At 36.0% G+C, this 24073-nt stretch overlaps 2 protein-coding genes across 2 annotated transcripts; one reads left to right on the forward strand and one right to left on the reverse strand.

Moving 5' to 3' along the window:
• Positions 1–663: 663 nt before the first annotated feature.
• On the reverse strand, positions 664–7264 carry LOC109210225 (light-inducible protein CPRF2). Its single transcript, XM_019373607.1, has 6 exons — positions 6715–7264; positions 6482–6581; positions 3694–3904; positions 2284–2359; positions 2082–2207; positions 664–1231 (listed from the first exon to the last, which is right to left on the reverse strand). Exons 1-6 carry the CDS (start codon positions 7156–7158, stop codon positions 833–835), a joined length of 1356 nt encoding a protein of 451 aa, XP_019229152.1. The 5' UTR covers positions 7159–7264; the 3' UTR covers positions 664–832.
• Positions 7265–22565: 15301 nt separating this feature from the next.
• Positions 22566–23531, forward strand: LOC109210221 (uncharacterized mitochondrial protein AtMg00810-like). Its single transcript, XM_019373603.1, has one exon. The coding sequence runs from the start codon at positions 22566–22568 to the stop codon at positions 23529–23531; it is 966 nt and encodes a 321-aa protein (XP_019229148.1).
• Positions 23532–24073: the final 542 nt, after the last annotated feature.

Consider the following 24073-nt stretch of genomic DNA (forward strand, 5'->3'; position numbering starts at 1 on the left):
GTAACTCTCATATAAATTGTACACTATATATACGGTATTTCTAATTCTACCAAAGACATCAATAAGATAGACTTGAGTACAACTTTGATTGAAGAAACGTTTTATCTATATTTCTTGGCTTATATTGCTATAATTTTATGATATACACAAGAATTTGGAATGTCCACTTATATTTATGTATTTTTGAACCCGGCTTCAAGCATTGAGCTAAAACAAGTACCTTTTTTGGCGGAGTCCGGAGGGGGATTAGTTTCTACCGTTGGATTTACTTGTAGATGAGATAGACAGAGTGCAATTCAGCTTGCCAAAAACCGTAACTTGAGTAACTCATTGCTTCATCCAGGAGATAAAGAAAGCATAATTCTACGACCATTTCTTTTACTTATAGTGACCGTTTTTTATATATAGGGAAAAAAAAAAAGAGGAGGGTATTTGCATTTGCCTGTATTTATTTATGATCGAGTATATATGTTCATTTTTTATTGATTTCAATTTCTCTAAATATAACTTGTTAGCGTCTCATATCCAGATCTCTTAATGATATCTAGCGAATGTTGACTTTTTAAGTTATATCAGCTTCAGCGTGGGTTTCTGTTTCTTTTTTAATTTGTTTAATGAAGTTAATTTAGGTTTCCATTAAAGCGACAGAGATTGAGTCGGAACTAGCATAGAAAAGAGATGTCAATGCATTAGTCTCATCCAAGAAGGCATTGTCATACAAAGAATGGGCAATTTTTCTGCCACGGTTGGAATTGGATGCGCTAATAAAACAGTATGATTTTATCAACAAGCTGTGCAAAATCTTCGGTGCAGCTGGTGGCTTTAACCGTGTTTATTGCTCTCCACGGCCTTGAGTTCCAGAGGAACTGATTTCACCACGGATGCGCTTCTGCAGATGTTCCAAGCTAGCAACCCGCTGCATTGAAGCTGTTCTACCCATCTTGTTCCCCCCAACTGCTGTCGTTGCAGGATTCTGCTGTACATTTTCTATTGGAGGAACATCTACCATACCATTTTGGATTCTAGGATCATGGGGTGGCATATGATTATTTGGTGGCTGTTGGTAGTAGTGATGCTTCGGATCATCTTGCACAGGTACAGCAGCGTCTGCTGATGTGTCGGAAGGACTACCAGAGTAGGATGGCATTACCATTGAGGAAATCTCTGACATAGCTTGGAATAACGGATTTAACCCAGTAACTCTTTTAACAGTTTCTTCAGCCATCTTCACCTGCACAACAAACAGCACAAGATGGAACTTTTATACTTGCTTCTAGCAGCAAACGATTTTCAACAATATGAGGCAAGGGTGGAAAAAAGGAAACAGCAATATTATTCAACACCTCCCCTGTTAAGATCTACAAAATTATCAATCTACTATATAATGGTCTTTATTGAGAAGGAAAAGAGGATAAAAGAATTTTTTGACATCATGATAATCCTGTTCTTTTGGATCCGAAACCTTGTCTAAATCAGCAGCAAAGGTATCCTAGAGTAGGTGGATAGAAGCACAAGATAAGCTTGTGGCAGGGTAGTCCCACCAAAAAATATGTATGTTTGTCTTTGTTGACGAAGCCTGACAGACATTAGAAGCATGAAATGAAAAATAAAAAAGAGATAGCAAAAGCAACATGAAGTTGCCAGCTTGTTGATTCCAAACTGGATGAGCAATGGAAGTTGGACCAAGGAAAAACTCTCCCTTTTTTTTATAACCTTGGTGTCCACGCCAGCTTGCGTGCAAATTCGACTAATTCCAGAGGGGGTACCTGCTACCTCCCATCAGCACAAGCACCGGATAACTTTTTTTGCCAAGGCTTGAACAGATGGGAAGAAACCACCTAGTGTTTTAGCCTCCATTGGGATTTAAACCTAAGACTCCATGAGTCTCAACCCACTTCATTGACCAATAAGCCACACCCTTCGGTGCAAACTCTTTTTCCTTCCTTTTGGTTACAGGAATAAGTCATTTCACTAGGCTCAATGAAGACAACCGATGCACAAAGCAGGTGTCTTCTCGCACTTTCTTCCAAACAAATTACTGAATCTACTGTCTTAACCACAACTCTTAAGAGTAGCCTTACCTTCGCTCTTAATGTCTCAACATCTGCTTTCAAGACTCGATTATCAACCGCTGCTTCATTGTATTTGTGGGTTATGTCAGTCAGACGTTTCAGTAGAGAGGAGTTTTCTACTCTGAGTTGAGAAACCTACCAAAAATAAGGTTTCATAAGACAGCAGTCTTGTACCAATATTAACTTACACAGGATTTAAAGAAAAACATACCTGTGTCTCTAGTTCTGTCAGATGGGCCTGCTTTCTTCTCCTTGAACGTCTGGCTGATTCTCTATTTGAAAGCATTCTGATAAACATAGGGGCGAGATTATTAGGATTTTGACCAGGCAAACTTCACTATCAGAGAGAACAATAATAAGCTTTACATTCTGAATGCCGACCGATTACATTACCACCGGGATATGATAAGTAGGAAAGAGTTGATAAACAGAAAAAATTGGAGCATCTTATGCCGGTGACTCATTGCACCTCCAACCAAGGATTGAATATTCATACTGCATGTAATGGACAAGCAGCCTTTACATATTGACACCTTCCATTTGAAGTGCAATCCTTTCCTTCTGAGGCAAAGAGAGATCTGGTTCAATAAAGGCAACCGCAATTGGTAGCATGACATTACCCAATGTGAGTCAGGAAATAGCAGTCCTCTTTGCCAGCCCAAGAATTCCCAAATTGTCTTCAGAAGCTTTTAGACTTTTCGGCTAGGACTTAAAGCATCTTGTATGGCCCTTTTACTAAAAGAGTCGTACTTGAATTCCACACTTATACTTACATGAGGGTGCATGGCAATCTTTACCGGAGAGGAGGGATTTGATATGCAACCCTAAACCCAGAGTTTTGTGCAAGCGAATTCAGCCAAAGACTAAGATGAACATCTTCAGCAGTCAACAAAAAAGGACTTTATTGAACATGACAACTGAGTTATTCCCATTGTTCTATTTGGTTCATATGCAACATATAAAAAAGTCATTTTGGTCTCATGTTTTTTATATTTTAAAGAGTTAGGCAAAATGTATGTTTTTTTTTTCAATTTGAGCATTGGTCATACCTGCTTGCCTTTAAGAGGGAGTGAGAGGGGAGAATGAACGAAAACATAGGGATTCTTTTAATTGGCCGAGTTGCTTGGTTCTTCAAAAAATGAAAAAGTGTGTATCTACGTACATAATATGCTCAACAAAAAACATACATAATACATACACAAGTAGTAGTATATCCTTTTGGAAAAGAAGATTCACTTGAATCCATTTAGTCACACACAGCCATGCCTCAGTAGCACTAGAACAAAACTTCTAACCTTCACAAAGTATCAATAGCCATGCAAATGTTTTGAACAACATGTATGAATCAAAATTGGGAATGTATATCAAGGGCATTTGCTTTTCACACAAAACACTGGCTGCCATCATTTATATCAGATGTAAGAACGAAGTTGAAACCAACAGCATCAAGTTCATCAGAAAGACAGAAACTCATAAAACAACCAGTATGATATGTTTATCCCCAACTAGTATGAGGTGTTTATCACCAAGATATTAATAGTTCTTTTGACCAATCTATATTTCTCAGATTTGACAGCAATTCAAGTAGAGCTACTTGTACAAAAACTGTAAACTATATTACCTCCTTACACGTTTTGCATCAGTTGGATCCATGCCTTGATTTGTTTCTGCTTCTCCTTCAGCTTCATCATCATCAGATTGCTCTCTAGATGAACCACTGGTTGTTGACCTCACCTGCACCACAGGTTTCTTTTGCACAGGGGGCAAGGAGGGAATCCCAACTGGCCCACCAGCATCCTTATCTTGAATTTTTGCCACTTCCTGACCAGATCCTGCAGAAAAAAAGGAACTAACAACTCAATACATGAAACTAATTTCCATGATACATAGCACAGTAACCTGCACCAAGTCTTTGCCTGTCATTAAGCCCGTTTAGACATAAGAAATTTTTTACTTTTTTTCGAAATCAGCGTTTGGTCATAAAATTTCCAATTTTCACTTGAAGATACATTTTGGAATTTTTCGAAAATTTGAAAAACTCCAAAAAGTTACTTTTCAAAATTTTCAGATCACTCACAAAACTTCAAAAATAACCCAAAATTATATTCATGTCCAAACACAACTCTAATTTTCAAATACCATTTTCACTTGAAAATTTTTTTCACTTTTTTTTGGAATTTTACGATTCTTATGTCCAAACGCCCACTAAATGGATGTCTACGTACATTTATCCTTCTGTTGCATATTACACGCTTCTTTGCTGATGCAGATGTTACATTGTCAAGTAAATAACTGAACCATACAATTATATCAGATTAAGCAAATGGAGAAACATTACATGGAAAATTACTAGAATGATGATTGCAGATGAAGACGAACTAATCAAAAGCCAACAACTTGCAGTTGATTTGTCTCATTGGCACGGGTGGACTAAGTTCCTACTGCACAAGGAGATCCTATGTGAGGCATGATTGGAGCTTGGAAGACAAATTAATTCACCAAATGCGCCCTAAGTGCACAAGGCTCTCGTTAGAGGTAAGAGTGGACCCATTCAGTTACTTTTTGTGACTTCATTAATGAGAAAGGTTAAAGGTTGAGTTCAAAAGAGTAAAATTGGCTCCTTTCTATGTTACATAGTGGATTAAATAACCAGGACAATAAGTTGACTCATTGATTACTCATGAATGGGATTGGTGTAATAAGTAAACAACAATAAGCTACTTCAATTTTGTGCAATGTTGCGCGTCGCTCCGTATTGGGTTAAACGCCTCGCCTCGCTCCCCCATCTTTTAAAAATGCATGTACATTGTACCATGGCATCTACTTGAAATAGAAAATTAATATTTCAAAACCCTGAAAAGCTTCTTTATATAGAGTGGTGTAAAAGCCTAAAAGATGGAGGTCAAGGTAATGTTTTAACTATCATGAGGCAAGGTATCAGCTCCAAAGCCAGGATTGTAAGCCTCGTGAATTTTGTATTATTTGTACTTTTAAAAATTAAAGTTAGCTAAGTAAAAGAAAAATGAAAATTAGAGTAAATACATTAAAATAGTATAAATTTGAAAGAGCGGATTGATCAAGATATATAGACATCATAACATGGTAATATACAATAAGTTCTAGATTACAGGACAAAACATATAACGCAAGTAATATCCCTATTAAATACTTAAAAGAAAATGTTCTGGGGAGTATGGGTGGACAATCTAAGGTGTAAGTGTGCATGGTCCAAATATCTCACCTATTAGGGTGTTAGTTCCGTAAACTTTTGCTCCCCTGATCAACCTGAGGCCTCTTGATCCCGCTTCACACTTAATTGAGTCCCAAATTAACCTTTTAAAACATTATTTTCTTAAGGTATTAATTAAGTTGTTCATGAGCATAATCTGCGTTCAATTTCTTATTTTTAAATATGCTCAAGTCGACGAAACAAATATGCTAAATTCTAAATTGTAACATATGCAACGAATTCAAGCTTGATACTAGCTTTGCATCCAAGAGCTAGATTTCATTGTATAGAGCTCGTGAACCAACTTTGATTACTAACATCCACTTTCGGATTAGATTCATATTAATACCAAGCCCGAACTTTATCTCTAAGGGTTGTTAATTGAGCTCAAATAGCAAGATGTTCAACTTGGCTCGATTTATTTGCACTTGGCAGTACCTACGACTACGGGTACAATGTTTTGAATATCAATCAAAGAACATTTAATTGCGGATTGGAAGATGTTCGTCATGGCAGATGAGGAATGATGGATGAACTACGTTAAATTCATATAAAATCTCAGAGAACATGCATCGGGCAGAGGTACAAATTTCTTTACTTAAATTAACTTCTAATGATTTTTTCTTATTTGTTGAAACTTTTATGAGTTTGTTAAGTATAAACTAGACAATTATTTTAGAGATGTAGGGAGTCGCAAGATAAGGTACAAGTACAAACATAACCTAGTGTGACCAAGGGTCCGCCTGCTTTGGTTTAAATGTTCAAATTCCTTTAATGTTTGTTCCTTTTCATGTAAAAAGAATGTTAACTTTACAGAAAGTAATGGCAAAGTGACACAGGCATTGGAATCAACGGAAATACAGACAAATTTTGCCTCATCCAAGAATCAATCAGGTTTATTGAGATGTTCACATAACCATACAACTGCCATCAATCATCAGCATCCCAAACCAATATCTAAAAAGAGAAGGAAGCACAGATCTTCATAAATTTCCGAGTAAAAACCACGACAAAACCTCATAGAGTAGATCTTGTATAACTTTTCGATAGCAACATAAATCTACAGCCAGCACAGAGTAACACAAAAACCAAAATCAAAGTACATCATACATAATCAGTGGGAAGAAAGATGACATCAGCATGTTACATGCAGATCACATTATACGTAAATAACACTTGCCTAAAGTGGAGACGTGCGATCCTGATTGAGCTGCACTAGCAGTCTCTGATCCTTTGTCATGAGCTGTAGAACCTGAATCCTGAGGGTTTAAACTCTTGCCCTATGAATATAAATTGCAGTTATAATTTCATTACTGAATCAATTACTCTACGATTTAGCTATAACAAAAATCAGATAATTTGAAAGGCGAAATTTTTCGAAGCTAATTCGTAAAAAAGAAAAAAGAAAATTACGCGAGTCAAAGCAACGGCGGCGCAAGCCAAATGGAGTTGGCTTTTCAGGAATGCTTGATACTCTTCGGAATCAACGGCAATATTCGGCGGAGGTGCGAGGCCAAACGATGACGCCGGCTTCGAATTCAACGCCGTACTGGGATTTAAATTAGGAGTAGAAAGATTCTCATCCTTGATCTCCACGACGTCGTTTTGGTGCGAAGAGGACGAGGAAGACGCTGTCATTGTAGGTGGCTGAGGGTGAGATGAAGTGGAGGTACCGGCGGCAGTGGCTTCTTGGAGGAAGCGCTGGAAAGCCCATTCGGAAGAGCTGCGATTCATCATCTTTGAGTAGGAGGCGGCGGCAGCAGCAGCGCTTGGGGAATCAACGCCTAAGTCCGCCGTCGGCGGCGTCGACCAGAAGTGGTCGCCAATGTCATCGTCCACTGAAAACACCCTATCCATATTTCTCTCTCTCTTTCTTTGTCTCTCTTTCTCTCTCCGGAAAAAACAGCTGAGACTTTTTTTATTATGGGAAGAAAATTAAGGAGAGAGAAGAGACAAGGTTAAGTTTTGATTATATACATCTGTCTGTATGGATTATTATGGTGGGAAAATATGATTCTCATGAGATTCCTTATTTACCCTTTCTTTTCCTTTTTACATCTTCTTCTACCTTTCCTAGGATTAAAACGACTTGATCACGGTCGAATCAATCTATATAACAGTCTCGTTTGTTCTAAATATTTTTGGGTGTTAGAATAAAGTGGTATTATAAAAAACATATTTTATAACATAATATGAAAATTAATTCCGAAAAAGCTTGGCTTATATAGTGATGTGTTGTTTATAGGGATGTTATTATAGAGAGGTCTAATTGTATTTTCTTATTACAAGGAGTTACTTATCATTTTATTAGGTTATTAATATTAAATAAATATAGTTATAATCAATTTAAAATAAATTGATTATATAAATATTTTCTATATCATTAGTCTATTTTTTTTTTAGGAGAGAATCACGAATGATGTGATGTGGCGATTGGAATCCACTTTTCCTTAACCAAATATTTGGATTTGGAGCCTTGCGAATAAAAAAATTCTTGTTATGAAATGTTTTACCCCTAAAGTGTCTATCCAACATAAATCCGGATCAAATGATCAAAATCGGACCATTAAACTTGTGAAAACAATGTACTACCATTGAGCGAATAATATCAAAAGAAAATCCAAAATTGTTGGTGACTGATTTTTTCTTGTCCTGCGAGTTGCTTACTAACAATAATCTCTATTTTTTCCTTTTCGATACTAAAATATCTCTGATATTTTTCCTTTTGGCACTTGATATTCATTTTAGATTATTATATCATTTGGCTTAATAGAAAGCTGCTTGAAGGAAATTTATCATTTTCGCTGGCGGTCACTCATTTGCGTGAAAATATCACCGGCTAGCCAGTTTTCGGAATGGTAATCAAAAAATAATCAACATTTGCTAAGTCATTGAAAAATAGCCATTATGTTACCGAAACACAAAAAGTTTCAGCATAATCTGCGGGATTATGGAGCTCCTGCGTATAAACTTCCAACATATTGTGTTGGAACTTCAACACACAGAAAGTTCCAGCTTAATATACAAGATTATGGAGCTCTGCATATAAACTTCTTGCATATTATATTGGAACTCCAAAACATTATGAAATTCTAACACATTATGGTGGAAGCTCATATGTAAAAAATTCGAACTCCAACATATTGTGCTGGAATATTTTCGAATTTTTAAAGGTGTTTTTTTCAGATTTTTTTTTATATGAAAAAATAGTTACATTTCGATCACTTTTGAAATTGTGACTATTTTTTAATTACTAATTGTAAATCTGGATATTTTTTATTTTTCCCCTCATTTGCATTATTAATTTTTATGTACTTCTACAAGCCCATTCATTTTTTAATTTATGGTGATTAGATTTGTTTGTTTTACTACTGGTTTTACTATTCGATGCATTTATATAACTATAATATTCGTTTCAATGGTAATAGTGAATTTAGCCTATTTGTTTTAATTTTGTTGATAAAAGGAAGATTTGAAATTCTTCTCATTTAAACAACTTTAATTGAATTACTGCATTTATAATATGCCAATAATTTGAAGGAATGCTTAAGAGTAAGGTACAAATGATTTTGGTTTCTACATTCTTCGAAGTTTTTCTTTTTTTTTTTTTGGGTCCGTTGGTGTGTATTAAGAGGCATTTCTGAGCCCTGTGGGGAGAAAGTAAGTGGTCCATTATCCAAGTATAATGAAATAACAATTGAAACTTTAAGCAAAAAGAAAAAGAAAAAAAAAGAACCCTCATTTTACTTAATATTATTTCTTTAATATGAAAGGTAGCCTTTAGTAGGACACTTTATTTAGTTTGTTTTTTTGATAAAACCCAAGATAATATCATCCTAGCAGCACTAGAGTTAATGCATTGACTAAGTAACAAAATCTTAAGCAAAAGCTAATTAAGTCTACACACTACATAACGGTGGCGAAATGGTTAAAAGAAAATAGTTATCCATCCATAATATCCATTAAAAATGAGTTGGATAATGAACTTTTTAAAAAACGAGTCAAATACGGAGAAGAACCATATTATTTATTTATAAAATGGATAACTAATAGGTTTAACTTTTACATTTGTATAATTGAGGGTTCTTCAAGTTTGGGAGACTAGAAATTCTCCCAAAAGTGATCATATTCAAGAAGTCATGGATAATATGGATATCTATATTATCTGCTGGTTAATCCGTTTTTTATCTGTATTATATATGGATCGGGTTGGATAATTTATCCGTTTTTGCATTGTCCGTTTTTCGACCCGCTCATATCCGACCCTACCCGTCCGTTTGCCACCCTAACTTTACATATAGGGTATGCATTTGACACTATGAAAAATGTTTGAGATATAGACATCATATTATTATTTTATTTTATTTTTTACCCCTCCCTCAAGAGCTCTCCACTTTACTCCTTTGGTAAAACAAACTGATAGAGCTAAAGATAGATGATTTTTACCACTTGAGCCATCCTTGTTTGTGTCCCCTTTTTTTTTTTGTTGTATCTCTTTCTATTTTTTAACCACAAATAAAAAGGAAAGAACAAAATAAAAATAAAAAACATATAGTCATATAGATACAAAAACTTTATACCAATGAAAATTGAGAATTATTAATATCAAAAGGCAACGCTTGTGGCATAGATTTCGAAGATGTACACGTGAGAAGCACCCAATATTGACCACACAGTGTCTTGTCTTTGTTGGCCGATAGGAAGAGACGACTTTTTATTTTTTATTTTTTTCCTGATAGTCGAATTGCTTTTCTATTGGATAAACCTCCGTGGGGTATGGCCCACTAGTAGATTGCGGATAAATATGAAATGCAGCCCACATATTATTGTGGCCCGCACAATATGTGGGCCTCATTTTGTTCGTGGGCCCAATGACCAAGTTGCTTTTCTTCACTTTAAAGGCATAAAGTTATGTCCTTGCCAATTGTTTTTTTTTTAAATTGAAAATATTATATTCTATACAATTTGATTGGGCAAGTTGAGGGAACAAAGTGAAACATACTTTACGAGCATACAAATGGTTATCCGACACATTTCTTTGACACATTAGAAGGGGCAATTCAATGCAAAATTACTTATTTTAGTGGTCATAGATATAGAGCCCGTTTAGACTGGCTTAAAAAAAAGTAATTTTCCAGCAAAAGTAATTTTTAAGCCAAAAATTAATAAATTGAGGCATCTTATTGCTTTTGACTAATTTTAAGTAGTTTTTAACTTATTTTAAATACTTTTTTATTTTGTCAAACAATGGAAAAAATTAAAAAAAAAAAAAAAAACTTAAAGACTGCCTAAAAGCCAATCCAAACACCCTCATAGTTTTTTGACACATGGCTTAGTTAGACACATTATAGGGATATTTTCGAAGATTAGAAGCGGTTAATGAAGTAAATTTACTTAATTCCCACAAAAATATTTCTTTGGATAATAGGACAACAGTTTTTAAAATGCATCGTTAAAAAGGAAAGAGAAGGGTTAAGTGAAAATCTCACTTTGCATATGTAGAGTAACCAATCTACGATTGAGCAACTAAATTATCAATTATAGGAAACTTAACTGATAAGTGATGCAAGCTTTTGTATTTTTCTTTTTTAATTTATCATCTCATATTCATTTTTAAAGGTTGGACAAATGAAAAGTGTACTAAGTTATCAGATAGTACTTTTTCTTCTACAATATTCTGGTCATTGCACATTGACACACATAGTCACTACTAGTAAAAGTTGGCCCGTGCTATGCCCGAGCCCAAGCAATGGGTTGTATATTGTCAAATTTTAGCATGAATTTCGACTATGTGTTAATCTTGTGATATTATTTAGCTTGTGTTTGTTTCTAGTTGTCTTTGTTTTAAATTGCTAATCTAATTTGGACATTACAAATACATTTACGATTTCAATTTGTTATTCGTTTGATACTAAAATTTTGTAAAAAACTTGAAAATATGAACAATACAGTCTTATATTCTCATTTTTAGGATATTTTGACTAACTTGTTTTTCCCCAATGGCTTCATTTCTCTCATTCGTTATTGTATTATTTTTGGTAATGTAAGATCTTCTTTTAGATTGTCTTTGCCACAATAATTTTTAGTGTTGATCGTGCCAGCTTTCGTTCTTCTTGTTTTGTTTTGAATTAGACAAATATTTAATGGCAGCTAGGGGTGTTCATGGTTCGGTTTGGATCGGTTTTCCCAGAAAAAGAAACCAAACCAAGTAAGTCGGTTTTTCAAATATTAGAACCAAACCAAACCAATTAAGTCGGTTTTTTCTCGATTCGGTTTATGTCGGATTTTGTCGGATTTTCGGTTTTTTCGGTTATTTGTCGGTTTTTTTCTTAAATATACGACATACACTACCAAACACATATTTCGGCGACCACATTTTCAACGTAACACTATCAAATCAATTGCCCTTTTAGAAATATATTTTTATCAAGATATATCGATGATAATTGAATTAAATAGTGATGAATAATTTAAGGACTCAATTAAAAATATATTATTTTTAACACGAAATGGATTCTTACACTTAACAAAAGAAAACTACCAATCAAATTAGAATGTAAAGTTAAAGAACTATACTAAAAGTGCAAACTATTAACATTTACCATAAATTTTTTGAAACTTTGTATAAAAATATACATATATATAGGTGTAATAATGAATTTGAAATAGCTACTCCTATAGTCGGTTTGGTTCGGTTTTTTTCGGTTTTTTTCTGATTAAAACCATAACCAAACCAAATTTGATCGGTTTTTAAAATTTAAAACCAAAACCAAACCAAACCAAAAAGTATCGGTTTTTTTAGTCGGTTTGGTTTGGTTTTCGGTTTGGTTCGGTTTTTCGGGTTTTTATGAACACCCCTAAGTGGCACCTTACAACGGGCAAGAACAGTAGTGAGAATGAAACCATAAGGAGTGGCATGGGCCTTGGAGCCATTGATAACCCTATCAAGTAGCTTGATCATAAATCCAGGCCAGTTGATCTGCCGCCCACTTTCAAGACACTCCATCAAAACCAAGTCCATGTAGTTGGAAATGTGCCTTCTTTCCTGCCTAGGCAGCACACACTTGTTGACGAATTCAAACAACACTTTATGGGATGGCTTAATTTCACCCTTATACACAACCTTGGCCTTATTCACTTCTGTGGTATCACAGAACTTCCTAGTAATGTCTAGGGAAGTAGGAAGAGAGTCCAGACTTGGCCATTTTTGCCTAGTATAGTCATCATAACCTTTAGAAGGAATGCCAAGGATTTCACCCAGCTCTTTTGTATCAAACGACACTTGAACCCCTTTCACATGGCTGGTAACTCAGCCATCCTTGACCTCTGCATTGGCTATGAAATCAATAATCTCATTTCTAGCCAGCCTGCCATCCAACTGAAAGACCATGTCCTTCCAACCCCTGAACATCTAGCGCATCAACCAGTAGAACCATCCCTGGTTCCTCCAAGTTCTTCAAAAGTCTACCCTTCAAGATGGTTCGTTTGCCAAACTTGGCCAGCTTATCTTGTTCATTATCCGATTCACCCTCTTCTTCACCACTCCAATCTTCCTCCTCAGTGATCTCAACTTGCTTGGCTTTCACAAAAGACCTTGTCCTTTTAACCAAAGAAGAAGGTTCAACAGTCTTGGATACAGATGAAGACTTCTTTGAGGAAGTCTTGGTCTTCTTGGGCTTAGGGGTCTGAACCNCGCTCTTCCGATCTAGTGCTTCTCAAAAAAGTGCTTTTGGAGAGAAGCTACTTTTTTCTGTTTCTCCAAAACTGCTTCTGCTTCTCCTCAAAAGCACTTTTTTTCCTTCCAAAAGCTTGGTTTTGGCCAAAAAAAAAACTTGGCCAAACAGGCTATAAGACTACCTAATAATGATATAATTTTTTTCACAATGAGTTGTTTGATCTATGTGTCTACTTTGATTTTTTTATTCTCTAAATTTCAAACAAAAATGAGATATTAGAAAAGGGGACATAAGTACCTCTCTCTCTCACCCTTTTTATTGTTATTTTTAAGTTTTAATCACTTTAAGCTCAAATAAATAAACTATAAATTAATAAGAAAAATATTGTCCAAAAAAGGAGCTTTCATTTTACTTTTTTTAGTTTTGGTCCTCGTAAATTCTAACCGTAAACCCTAAAGCTTAAATTTGAAAAAATGAGATAGTTAGAGAAGAAAAACATGTTTTTAAATAGTTTTGTTTTACTTTTCTTTTTTCTTCTTAAAATGATCACTACATTATATGTCATTTGTACCTTATCTAAGTATTTTTAAATTATTGGACTTGACGTGTTTATTCTATATTATACGGATTTTGTTTTACTTTTTGTTCTATATTACATCCATTAACTCATTTTAATATTTTTTATTTGCATACTTTTTTATATATATTAAATCCCCTCCCAATTTAGGAGGATCATTAGGTAGAGTTGGTTTAACGATTGTATCTTACCTTTTGTTTTACATCAGATTTATAAACTCTCTTTAACATTTTTTTTAGCTGTAGTATATTACCCTTTTTTGTTTTACATTAGATTCATTAACTCACTATTACATTTTTGTTGGTTAAATTATTATGTAAAGCTGGTTCTTTAGGATATTATCCTTTTTAGCTTTTTATGTTTTATTATACCGTCTACTTACGTGTTAGCTATAGCATACTACTACTTATTTTATTTAATTTTTTTTATTTTATAGAATTCTTACAACTAATTTGCATGTTCTATGATCCAACCCAGGAGAGAACCAAGGAAGAAAAATATTTTAAAAAAAGTGTAATTCATGTAATAGGCTACCGTTGCAATAGAAGAGATATGTGTTACTAAAAGTTTTGGTGGGACGCAGGCTTTATTATATACTTGAGAACTGCACAATACTTGTTGAATGGGAAGTTTGATGGGCCCATATTTTGTACTACAAAATTGCAGCCGAAACACTGAAAAGGCAATGATAGCCTTGTGAATGTCAGGCAAGCATGTTAACCTGAAAGAGGATTTTAGGGAATAGACTGAAATGAGTTGGGTTTTTTGTCAAATCACTTTGACCGGAAGCTCCTCACATTCCCTCTTATTAATAGTAGTAATAATTTGAACTATTTTAAAATTGTCCCAAATTTCAGTTATCGTTGTAGTTTTGCCCTTGGCATTCAAGCACGCGAAACAAGTATATCTACTGGCTTCTAAACTTTGTTAATATTCTGTGTTCGAAAATATATTTAAAAATAAAACGATATAAAATTAGAAATGTAAAAGAACAGAATTATTTCGAACCCACTGAATTTATAGTGTTTTCTTAAGGAACTTAATCCCCTCCTAGTATCCGAGGTTTACAATTATTTTCTCCCAAGATAGAACGGATTACCCTCACCGGTGTAGATGTACTTCAAACTCCAGTGATAACGAACGCAAAGAACAGCAGTAAACCACACTACTGCTTTCTTTTTTCTGTTAAAACAATGCAGAAAGAAAAAGGAGATATCAGAATTTTTCTAAGAAAAATCTGAGGGAGGTGCGACGACGACGGCACGAGACTTGCCATCTTCTCAACTAGGGCTGTGCATTTGGATCGGATATCCGAAATCCAAAACTGATTCGCTCAATTTCGAATTTTGGATTTCGGATATTTGGATCGAATTTCGGATTATGTTTATTAAAATTTCGGATATCCGGATCGGATTCGAATTGGTATAAATTTAGCTCGATCCGATTCGAAATTATAAAGGCATGTATAAATACCAAACTTTAATTTTAGGGTTAGGTCTTATTTCATTTTCACTTTCAGTCTGCCTAGCAGAGTTCATCTCTATCTCTAAGCAGTAAGCTCTCTTCAGAGTTCAGAGAGACTATTGCTCTTAGGGCTGCTTATCGGGCGGATCGGGCGGTTATTTACTCTTAATGGTTCGGCTTAGTGGTTATCGGCTTTTAAATGTATTAATCCGCTGCCACCCGATAAGATATCAGGCGGATTGGTATCGATTTAGCTATTATCGAGCGGTTTATTGGCATATTTGATTCTGCATTACAGAGGCCTATTTTGGTCCTTCGTGTTACTAGTAAATACCCGCAAAAAGCTAGTTTACTTGCGCATTTCCTCATTTTTTAGTTGTCCAAAGACACCTGGTTCTAGTGATTGGATTTTCTACATTACTTTATTTTGGCTTGTGCATTTTGTAGGTTGCCTTCAAAACCAAAGTATTTCACCCAAATATCAACAGTAATGGTAGTATTTGACTGGACATCCTAAAAGAACAATGGAATAGAGATTAGAAATTAGGAATTTTGATTTTAGGGTTTCTAAATTCTAATAGTGGAATAGTGGATAAGTGGAAAGGATATTTTATATACATATGGATAAAAATATATAAATATAAAAATTCTTAACGGGTTAACGGTTTATCGATAAGTAAATTAAGTAATCTACCCCCAAACCGATAAGCCGTTAGTAATAAAATTCAATCCGTTCACCACCTGTTAATCCGATAACCCGATACCAATAAGCCATTAAGCCACTTTTGCGGTTCGATTTTTGGTTTGGTTTTGAACACCCCTAATTGCTCTGTATGTTCCCTCCGCCTCTCTTCTATATGTTCCGATTATCGCGGCGACCGGACGACGGTAAGACTGACTCCTTCTCTCTCTCTCTCTCTCTCTCTCTCTCTCTCTCTCTCTCNAACTGTCTTTCTGGATGTGTATTATGAATAAAATAGAATTTAGGAGTTTGAATTCTTATAATTGAGCTCTACCACACGATTTAGAGTAAGAAAAAAGAGTGACAGTCCTAAATTCCCTTTAGCTTCCCACTTATAAGTGTGGTGCATAACACACCCATAAACAAGACTCTACTAGACACGGCTTGTTGACTCCCTAGGACAGAACTGCTCTGATATCACTTTTGTGACGACTCAAGCTGAAGGGCCGTGACGGGCACCCGGTACCTAACTCAACTAAGTACAAACATAACGTATCCTTCTTATCATAATATCATGGGTGAATGAGCCGGAAAGGTATCATCAGATAACCAGAATTAAACATAAGAGAATACTCAACAAAGGACGACCCAACATGCTATACAAACTTATACATGTGACGTACGTGCCTATAAGATCGAAATGATCGTCTGTAAACTCAAAACATAGGTCGATAAGGCCATACAATCATCCATATACATGAAATTTGTCTACAAGCCGCTAAGAGTACATAAATGTCGTAAAGGACATGACACCCACCATACCAATCAATACAAGTCCAAATTATACTGACCAAATAGGCAACTCCGGAGCAAGTGGACACCAACACCTTCCGCTAAGCTAATATCCTACTAGGAGGATTGTCAACCTGTCTATCGGGACCTGCGGGCATGAAACGCAGCATCCCCAGGCAAAAGGGACGTCAGTACAGATAAAGTACCGAGTATGTAAGGCATGAAAAATAGTATATAAAAGTCATGAAACATGGAGTAAAGGACTCAACCTGTAAGTCTGAATAGCTCTGTGAATCATGAAACATTTATAATATCATGCATATGCATATAAATGTCATATCATGCATAGGTATATGCGTACATAACATCATCAAGCCTCTGAGGACATCCCATCATATCATCTCGGCCCTGTGGGCGAAATCATCAATGTATACCAACTGATCAGGTGGTGGTGCGTGTATAACGCCGCAACCTTTCCACATACCCCATATATATAATATACACGTATATAATACCATCTGGTCATGGGTCAAAACACATGTATAAATGAATGCAATGCATAAGAAGTAAGTCAATAACATCTCTCAGGATGTCATAAGATCTATTTTCCTTTGGTTAATATCACAAAATAAACTTTATCAACATACTTATTTTTTGAGACCCGTGAACAGACGATATAATATTTGGACACACGGGTAATCAAGAACATATGCACCCCTAGTACTTCTAAGAATAGAGTCATTTGTGAAAGTTGCTCGTTTGCTCGTTTTGTTTGTATCATATGGATCATGCCAAAAGAAAAGAAGGGATAGACTTAACATACCTTATAGAAATCTGTCAAATAACAATGCTAAACTCAACTCACTGCACCTTAATTTGGAACAACGAAAGTGAAGCTATTGTCAAGCTACGAAGGACTCTCTCATTTATATAACAAAAGTGACTTAATATGTAACAAAAAGGGCAGCCTTTCCCCTAATTTTTACTTCTTCCTCAAGCCTACTATAGGCGAGACATCAACACAATACATTCAGCAGCTCAAAAATAACCTAACTACAATTTGTGATCTTTAATACAACAAAAAGCCCAAATATACCATAACACATCCGATCAACAAGTTATCAATTAGCCTGAAATTGCAACGACGAGCGACCAGCCTACTATCCTGCTACATGTGGCCATCTGATCGGTCCTAAAAGGACGACCCCTGATGTGATATGACTGACCTCCAGATGAGGTACCACTAAAACCACCTGAACTGTGGAACCTCTTGCCCTCCCGCTCCTCGCGCGCAAGCCTGCGAACTTGCTCCAAGCGTCTAGAATTCTCGACCACTTAGTCTGCCTCTCAAACTAAACTGTAATGTAAACCATAGTTTAGGTTATCAATGAACCTCCTGATCCTCTCTCTCTCTCTCTCTCTATCTCTCTCTCTCTCTCTCTCTCTCTCTATCTATCTCTCTCTCTATCTCCCCCCCCCCACCACCACCACCACCACCACCACAATGGAAATATGCAAGAACGATGTTTCTTTAGATTATTTTAAAACTAATTTCTTCTATTACTATCTTATTCTACACACTTTATTAATACCGGAAGAGAGCCTTGCATCGTCGACATATAGCATGAAGATCACATTTTACTATTGCTGGTTTATTCCTTTTTTATCCTGTGATGTCTTTTTCTTGTGTTTTTATCAATGTTCTGATGTAGTGTATTTGAACAAAGTTTAATGTCTCTGTGTGTGTTCTGTATTCTTATAACATAGGAATAGTGATTGATCTATATTTGGGTGCTAATCAAGTATCCAATTCTGCTGTTAAGGCTTTCCCCGTAGATTTTCTTGAACCAATACAAGAAATTGTCATTTCCCACTTGAAGAAACTTTGTATCATTGCTCCACATATATCCAAGTCATATATCCTATATATAGCAAAATATAAGACTAAGAGGAATATTTATATATTCCACATTATATTAGGGTCCAGTAGGACATATCTATTATTGGGCTTATATTCGGGTCGTCACTTTGGGCCTTGTAATTATTTTAGATAGGTCAGCTGCACATATGTATTTGGACTTTCTTTTTCTTCTTCTGATTTTGGCCCACTTTGAGTTGGGCTTGTATATAAACATTGTTGGTTCCGGGTATGAGGACCAACGAGTTATTTTGCAGATTATCTGAACAATGTCGTCTCTCTCGAACCTTCCTTCCCCAAGTTAGGTTTCTGATTTCTTCCTCATTTTTGCTCGATTTCATACAATCTAACATGGTATCAGAGTATTATCATCAAAGATCCGGCGTAATCTCCGATTTTTAGTACCTCGATTTCTCTGTTTTTTCTTATTTCCAGAAAATTGGAAAACCTGGTTTTTTTTTTTCAATTTTTGAAGTTCTAGCCCAAATCTGAGTTTTTTTAATGATGGATTGAGTACTTTTCGAAGTTTATTCTGGATGAAAGTTGTGATTTACCGACCGTTTTTTCTCAATTTGTGAATTAAAAGGTGTGGTTGCTCGGTGGTACGTGACGGCGATGAGTCTTTTTTTGCTGGTTTATCAGGTTTTTGACTTCGTATTTCCGGTGAATTCTCCCGATATTTTGGTAAACTTTCTCGATGCAGCTCATTCATTTTATTGGTTATTATTGTGCCTTTATCTTCTGTGCCCTAGCTTTTACATGTTGTATCTTTTTACTCATGGAGAATGAAAATAATACAATGGCGCCTAAAACCGATCCTAACTCCCCTACTTTTACTCAAACTGAGCTTGTTTTACCTCTCTCTCACCCATTTTATCTTCATCCTTCTGATAATCCTAGTACTATTCTCGTGACCAAACAATTATAGGGGATTGTTTTGGAGCATGGCGAATAGGCATTATCATTACTTTAGGGGCAAAGAAGAAGTTAGGATTCATTAATGAGAGTTATGTTCAGCCTTCTCCCAATTCTCCTTTGTTTGAACACTTGGAACAGTGCAATAACATGATCATTAGCTGGATCCTTAATTCCTTAGACCCCGACATTTCACAGAGTGTCATATACTCCAAGTCTGCTAAGAGTCTGTGAGATGAATTGAACCAGAGGTATGGGCAAGCAAATGGTGCTAGGATGTATGAAGTCCAAAAGGTCCTAAATTCTATATCTCAAGGTTCTTCTGATGTGAGAGGTTATTTTAATAGGGTAAAGAGACTCTGGGATGAAATGGACTCTCTTGATGCTGACTCTTTTTGTGTTTTGTGAATGTAAATGTGGAGGTAAACACAAAATGATCAAAAAGAAGAAAAATCAGAAATTGATGCAATTTTTGATGGGTTTGAATGAGGTATTCAACAACGCTAGAGGAAATATTCTAATGATGCAGCCACTTCCTGAAGTTATCAAGGTTTATTCTCTAGTTGTTCAAGATGAGAATTAGAGAGGGATTCACAATGTACTTGATTTTCAGTCTGACTCTGCAGCTTTTTCTGCTAGCTTTAATGGTCCCACTTATCATCCAAAATCACCACAAACCACAAATTTTACACAGAGATATACTTTTAACAATCCAAATCCTAATAATCAAGGTTTCAACACTCAAAAGGGAGGCTATGATCCAAAAAACCTCTATTACAGATATTGTAAAACGCCTGGACATGTAATTGAGAAGTGCTACAAGTTGCATAGGTTTCCACAACCTTCTAAATCAGGGAACAAGAAAATCCGAGTTGCTGCACATGTTCATTCTTCTCCTTATGCCAAGTATGACCATTCCCTTGAGAATATCAATATTGCCAATACATCAGACCTAATCAGTACAGGCAACTCATGAATATCCTTCAACATGTTTAAGTTGGTCCTGATGATTCTCAAAGTCACTCTACCACAGTTAAATTTGCAGGTATATTTGTTTTCTCTTCTCATCTGATGAGTTGTGGTAATTGTACTTGTCTAAGTGGTATTCTAGCTCATGAAACCTGGATTCTGGAGCATCAGATCATATGACCTTTAACAAATCTCCGCTTACAAATATAACAACCTATCTGTTCCCTACCTTATCACATTGCCCAATGGGTATAAAGTAAAAGTGACCTCAATTGGTTCTGTCCAAGTAAATCCTTCAGTCACTCTGTCCAAGTGTTGTATGTGCCTATGTTTAAATACAATCTTATTTCAATCCGCAAGTTATTAGTTAATACTTCATCACTGCTATTTTTTTTCACAACATGCTTGTTTCTACAGGGCCCTTCTCTAAAGGTGTCATTGGTACTTGGTAAGATGGCTGAAGGGCTCTATCTGTACAACTCCAGATCACAATCCAGTCACACATTCTAGACCTCGAACAACTTGTCATTCTCCTGCTTTAATTCCTTTTTTTTTCTGTTCATGCAAACACATTAAATGTAAATAAGTCCCAAATTCTATGACATAATAGGTTGGGACACCTTCTATTTTCAAAATTATAGAAAATAAACTCTTTGAATGTACTATTTTATGATAAACAACCTTTCATTTGTGATATATGTCCACTTGCCAGACAATAAAGAAATTATTTCCCTGATAGTAATTCCCATTCTTCCCATTTATTTGATCTTATTCATGTGGATGTTTGGGGACCGTATCACACTGCCATGTATAGATCTTATATATATTTTCTCACAATTGCGGATGATTGTAGTAGAAACACTTGGACACATCTCCTAAGTCACAAGGGCAATGCTCTGTCCATTTTAAAGTCTTTCTTCTCCATGGTTGAAACTCAGTTCAACACTAAAATTAAAACTATTCGAACAGACAATGCTTTGGATCTTGGTACCAGTTATGAAGCTAGTCAAATTTTTCAGTCCAAAGGCATCTTACACCAAACCTCTTGTCCTTACACGCCCCGACAAAATGGGATTGTTGAAAGAAAACACAAACATTTGTTAGAAACAGCAAGAGCTTTGCTTTTCCAATCCAAACTCCCAATTATATTTTAGGGAGACTGCATTTTGACATCCACCTACTTGATTAATAGATTTCCTAGTAACCATCTTATCTGGCAAGACTCCTTATGAGGTTTTAACTGGGGAGCAACCTTCTTACAGTCATCTAAGAAGCTTTGGGTGTATGTGTTCCCTAAACCACATAGGAATATATTCTCTCCTAGGTCTAGCGCCTGTGTTATGTTAGGATATCCTCTTGGGAAAAAGGCATATAAACTCATACAACCTTCTGATAAGAAAATAAATTTTTCAAGGGATGTTATTTTTCATGAAGACATCTTTCCCTACTCAAACACTCCTTCTTACAATGTTTTATTCCCCCCGCACATATCTTCCATGATTCTACCCAGTCACCTCCTTCAGCTTCTGTACCTACAGAGCATTGTACTGCTTCTTCTTGTCCATCCATTTCCCCTCTTGTTCCTTCTCTACCACACTCTAGTTCTTCTTTTCCACCTTCTTAACTTGTACCTTCACCTGGACCAACATTTTCTGAAAATGTTCCTTCACCTTCCTCACCTAATACACCTTCCTCCTTACTTCCTCTCACTTCAAGATATCCTTCCAGAACAAACAATCCTCCTCCTTACTTATCAGACTATTTTTGTGGTATTCTTCCTCCTGCCACTCTAACTTCTATTCCTGTTTCACCTAATTCTGTATGCTTCAGTAGTCTAAGTTCAGTCAATCAGAGTTTAGTTCACAGTTTGGACACTGTACATGAACCCTCCAGCTTTCATCAGGCAGCGTTGCATCCTGCCTAGCAGGCTGTAATGTTGAAGGAGTTTGAGGCTCTTGAACTTAATAAAACTAGGGATATAGTTCCTCTCCCTGTGAAAAATAAGCCAATTGGTAATAAATGGGTTTATAAGATAAAACATATGGCTGGTGGTAGTATAGAGAGATACAAAGCTAGGTTGGTGGCAAGGGGTGATACTCAACTAGAGGAGATTGATTATAATGAAAGTTTTTCTCCCGTAGTCAAAATGACCATCGTTAGAACAATCATAGTTGTGGCAGTCCAAAAAGGTTGGACTATGTGCCAATTGGATGTTAATAATACTTTCTTATGCGGAGATCTTGATGAAGATGTGTATATGAAGATACCCCAATGCGTGACGATCTTGATGAAGATGTGTATATGAAGATACCCCAATGCGTGACTGTTTCTGGACCTAACATGGTTTGTAAGTTGAACAAATCATTGCATGGCCTAAAGCAAGCTTCTAGGCAATGGTATTCAAAATTAAGTGATTCTCTTCTTTCTAAGGATTACTCAGTTTCTAAGAATGACTACTCTCTGTTTATCAAGTCCACTGGTTCTTATATTACAATTATTGATGTTTATGTTGATGATATTCTCTTGAGTGGAAATGATGAGGAGGAGATGACTTCTCTCAAGCTGTTTCTGGATGATCAATTCAAGATAAAAGATTTATGGCATTTACATTATTTTCCGGGTTTGGAAATTTTGAATGAATATGGTGGTGTTATCATCTGCCAAAGAAAATTTGCCTTGGACCTCTTATCTGAATTCAATTATCTAGACTACAATGTTGTTTCCAGCCCCTTAGATGTGCATTTGAAACTCTCCATTGAAGATGGGGGGCCCTTGTCTGATCCTTTCTTGTATAGGAAACTCATTGGCAAGCTGAATTTTCTCACAAATACCAGGCCTAATTTGGCTTTCTCTGTACAATTGTTGAGTCATTTCATGCATGCCCCTACTTCATGTCATATTTTTGCTGCATATCATGTTCTCAAGTATGTTAAAGGTACTTTGGGTCAGGGTTTGTTTATATCTGCTCTTTCTGATTCCTCTTTACATGCCTATTATGATTCGGATTGGGCTTCATGTTCTAGTTCCCAGAGGTCTGTTAGTGGTTATTTGGTGTTACTTGGTGGTTCTTTGCTCACATGGAAGTCTAAAAAGCAGAACATCGTGGCCTTGTCCTCCGTCGGGGCTGAGTATCGATCCATACGTCGAGTTGTTGTTGAACTTGCTTGGCTCACCAGGTTGTTAGATAAACTCTCTGTTACTTCTATTGTTCCTGTTCCTTTACATTGTGATAGTTAGTCCGCCATCTACATTGCTCGGAATCCGGTGTTTCATGAGCCTACGAAATATATAGAGTTGGATTGCCACTTTGTCCGCAAGAAACTCCAAGATGGTCTTATTTCCTTATCATTTGTTCCCAGCAAACTGCAGCTAGCCGATATGCTGACTAAGCCACTCCCAGGGGTCACTCACAGGTCTAGTTTGAGCAAGTTGGGTGTGTCCAACCACCCTCCAACTTGAGGTGGGTGTTGGATTTATATTTGGGCTGTCACTTTGGGTCTTGTAAGTATTTTGGATAGGTCAGTTGCACATGTGTATTTGGACTTTATTTTTCTTCTTCCGTTTTTGACCCACTTTGAGTTGGGCTTGTATATAAATATTGTTGGTTCCGGGTTTGAGGACCAACGAGTTATTTTGCAGATTATCTGAACAATGTCATCTCTCTCGAACTTTCCTTCCCCAAGATAGGTTTTTGATTTCTTCCTCGTTTCTGCTCGATTTCATACAATCTAACATCTTTTACTATTGAAATGTATCTTTTTACAAAAGAAGTATCCCTT

Source organism: Nicotiana attenuata, unplaced genomic scaffold (assembly GCF_001879085.1).
Source record: "Nicotiana attenuata strain UT unplaced genomic scaffold, NIATTr2, whole genome shotgun sequence".
NCBI classification, from domain to species: Eukaryota; Viridiplantae; Streptophyta; class Magnoliopsida; order Solanales; family Solanaceae; genus Nicotiana; species Nicotiana attenuata.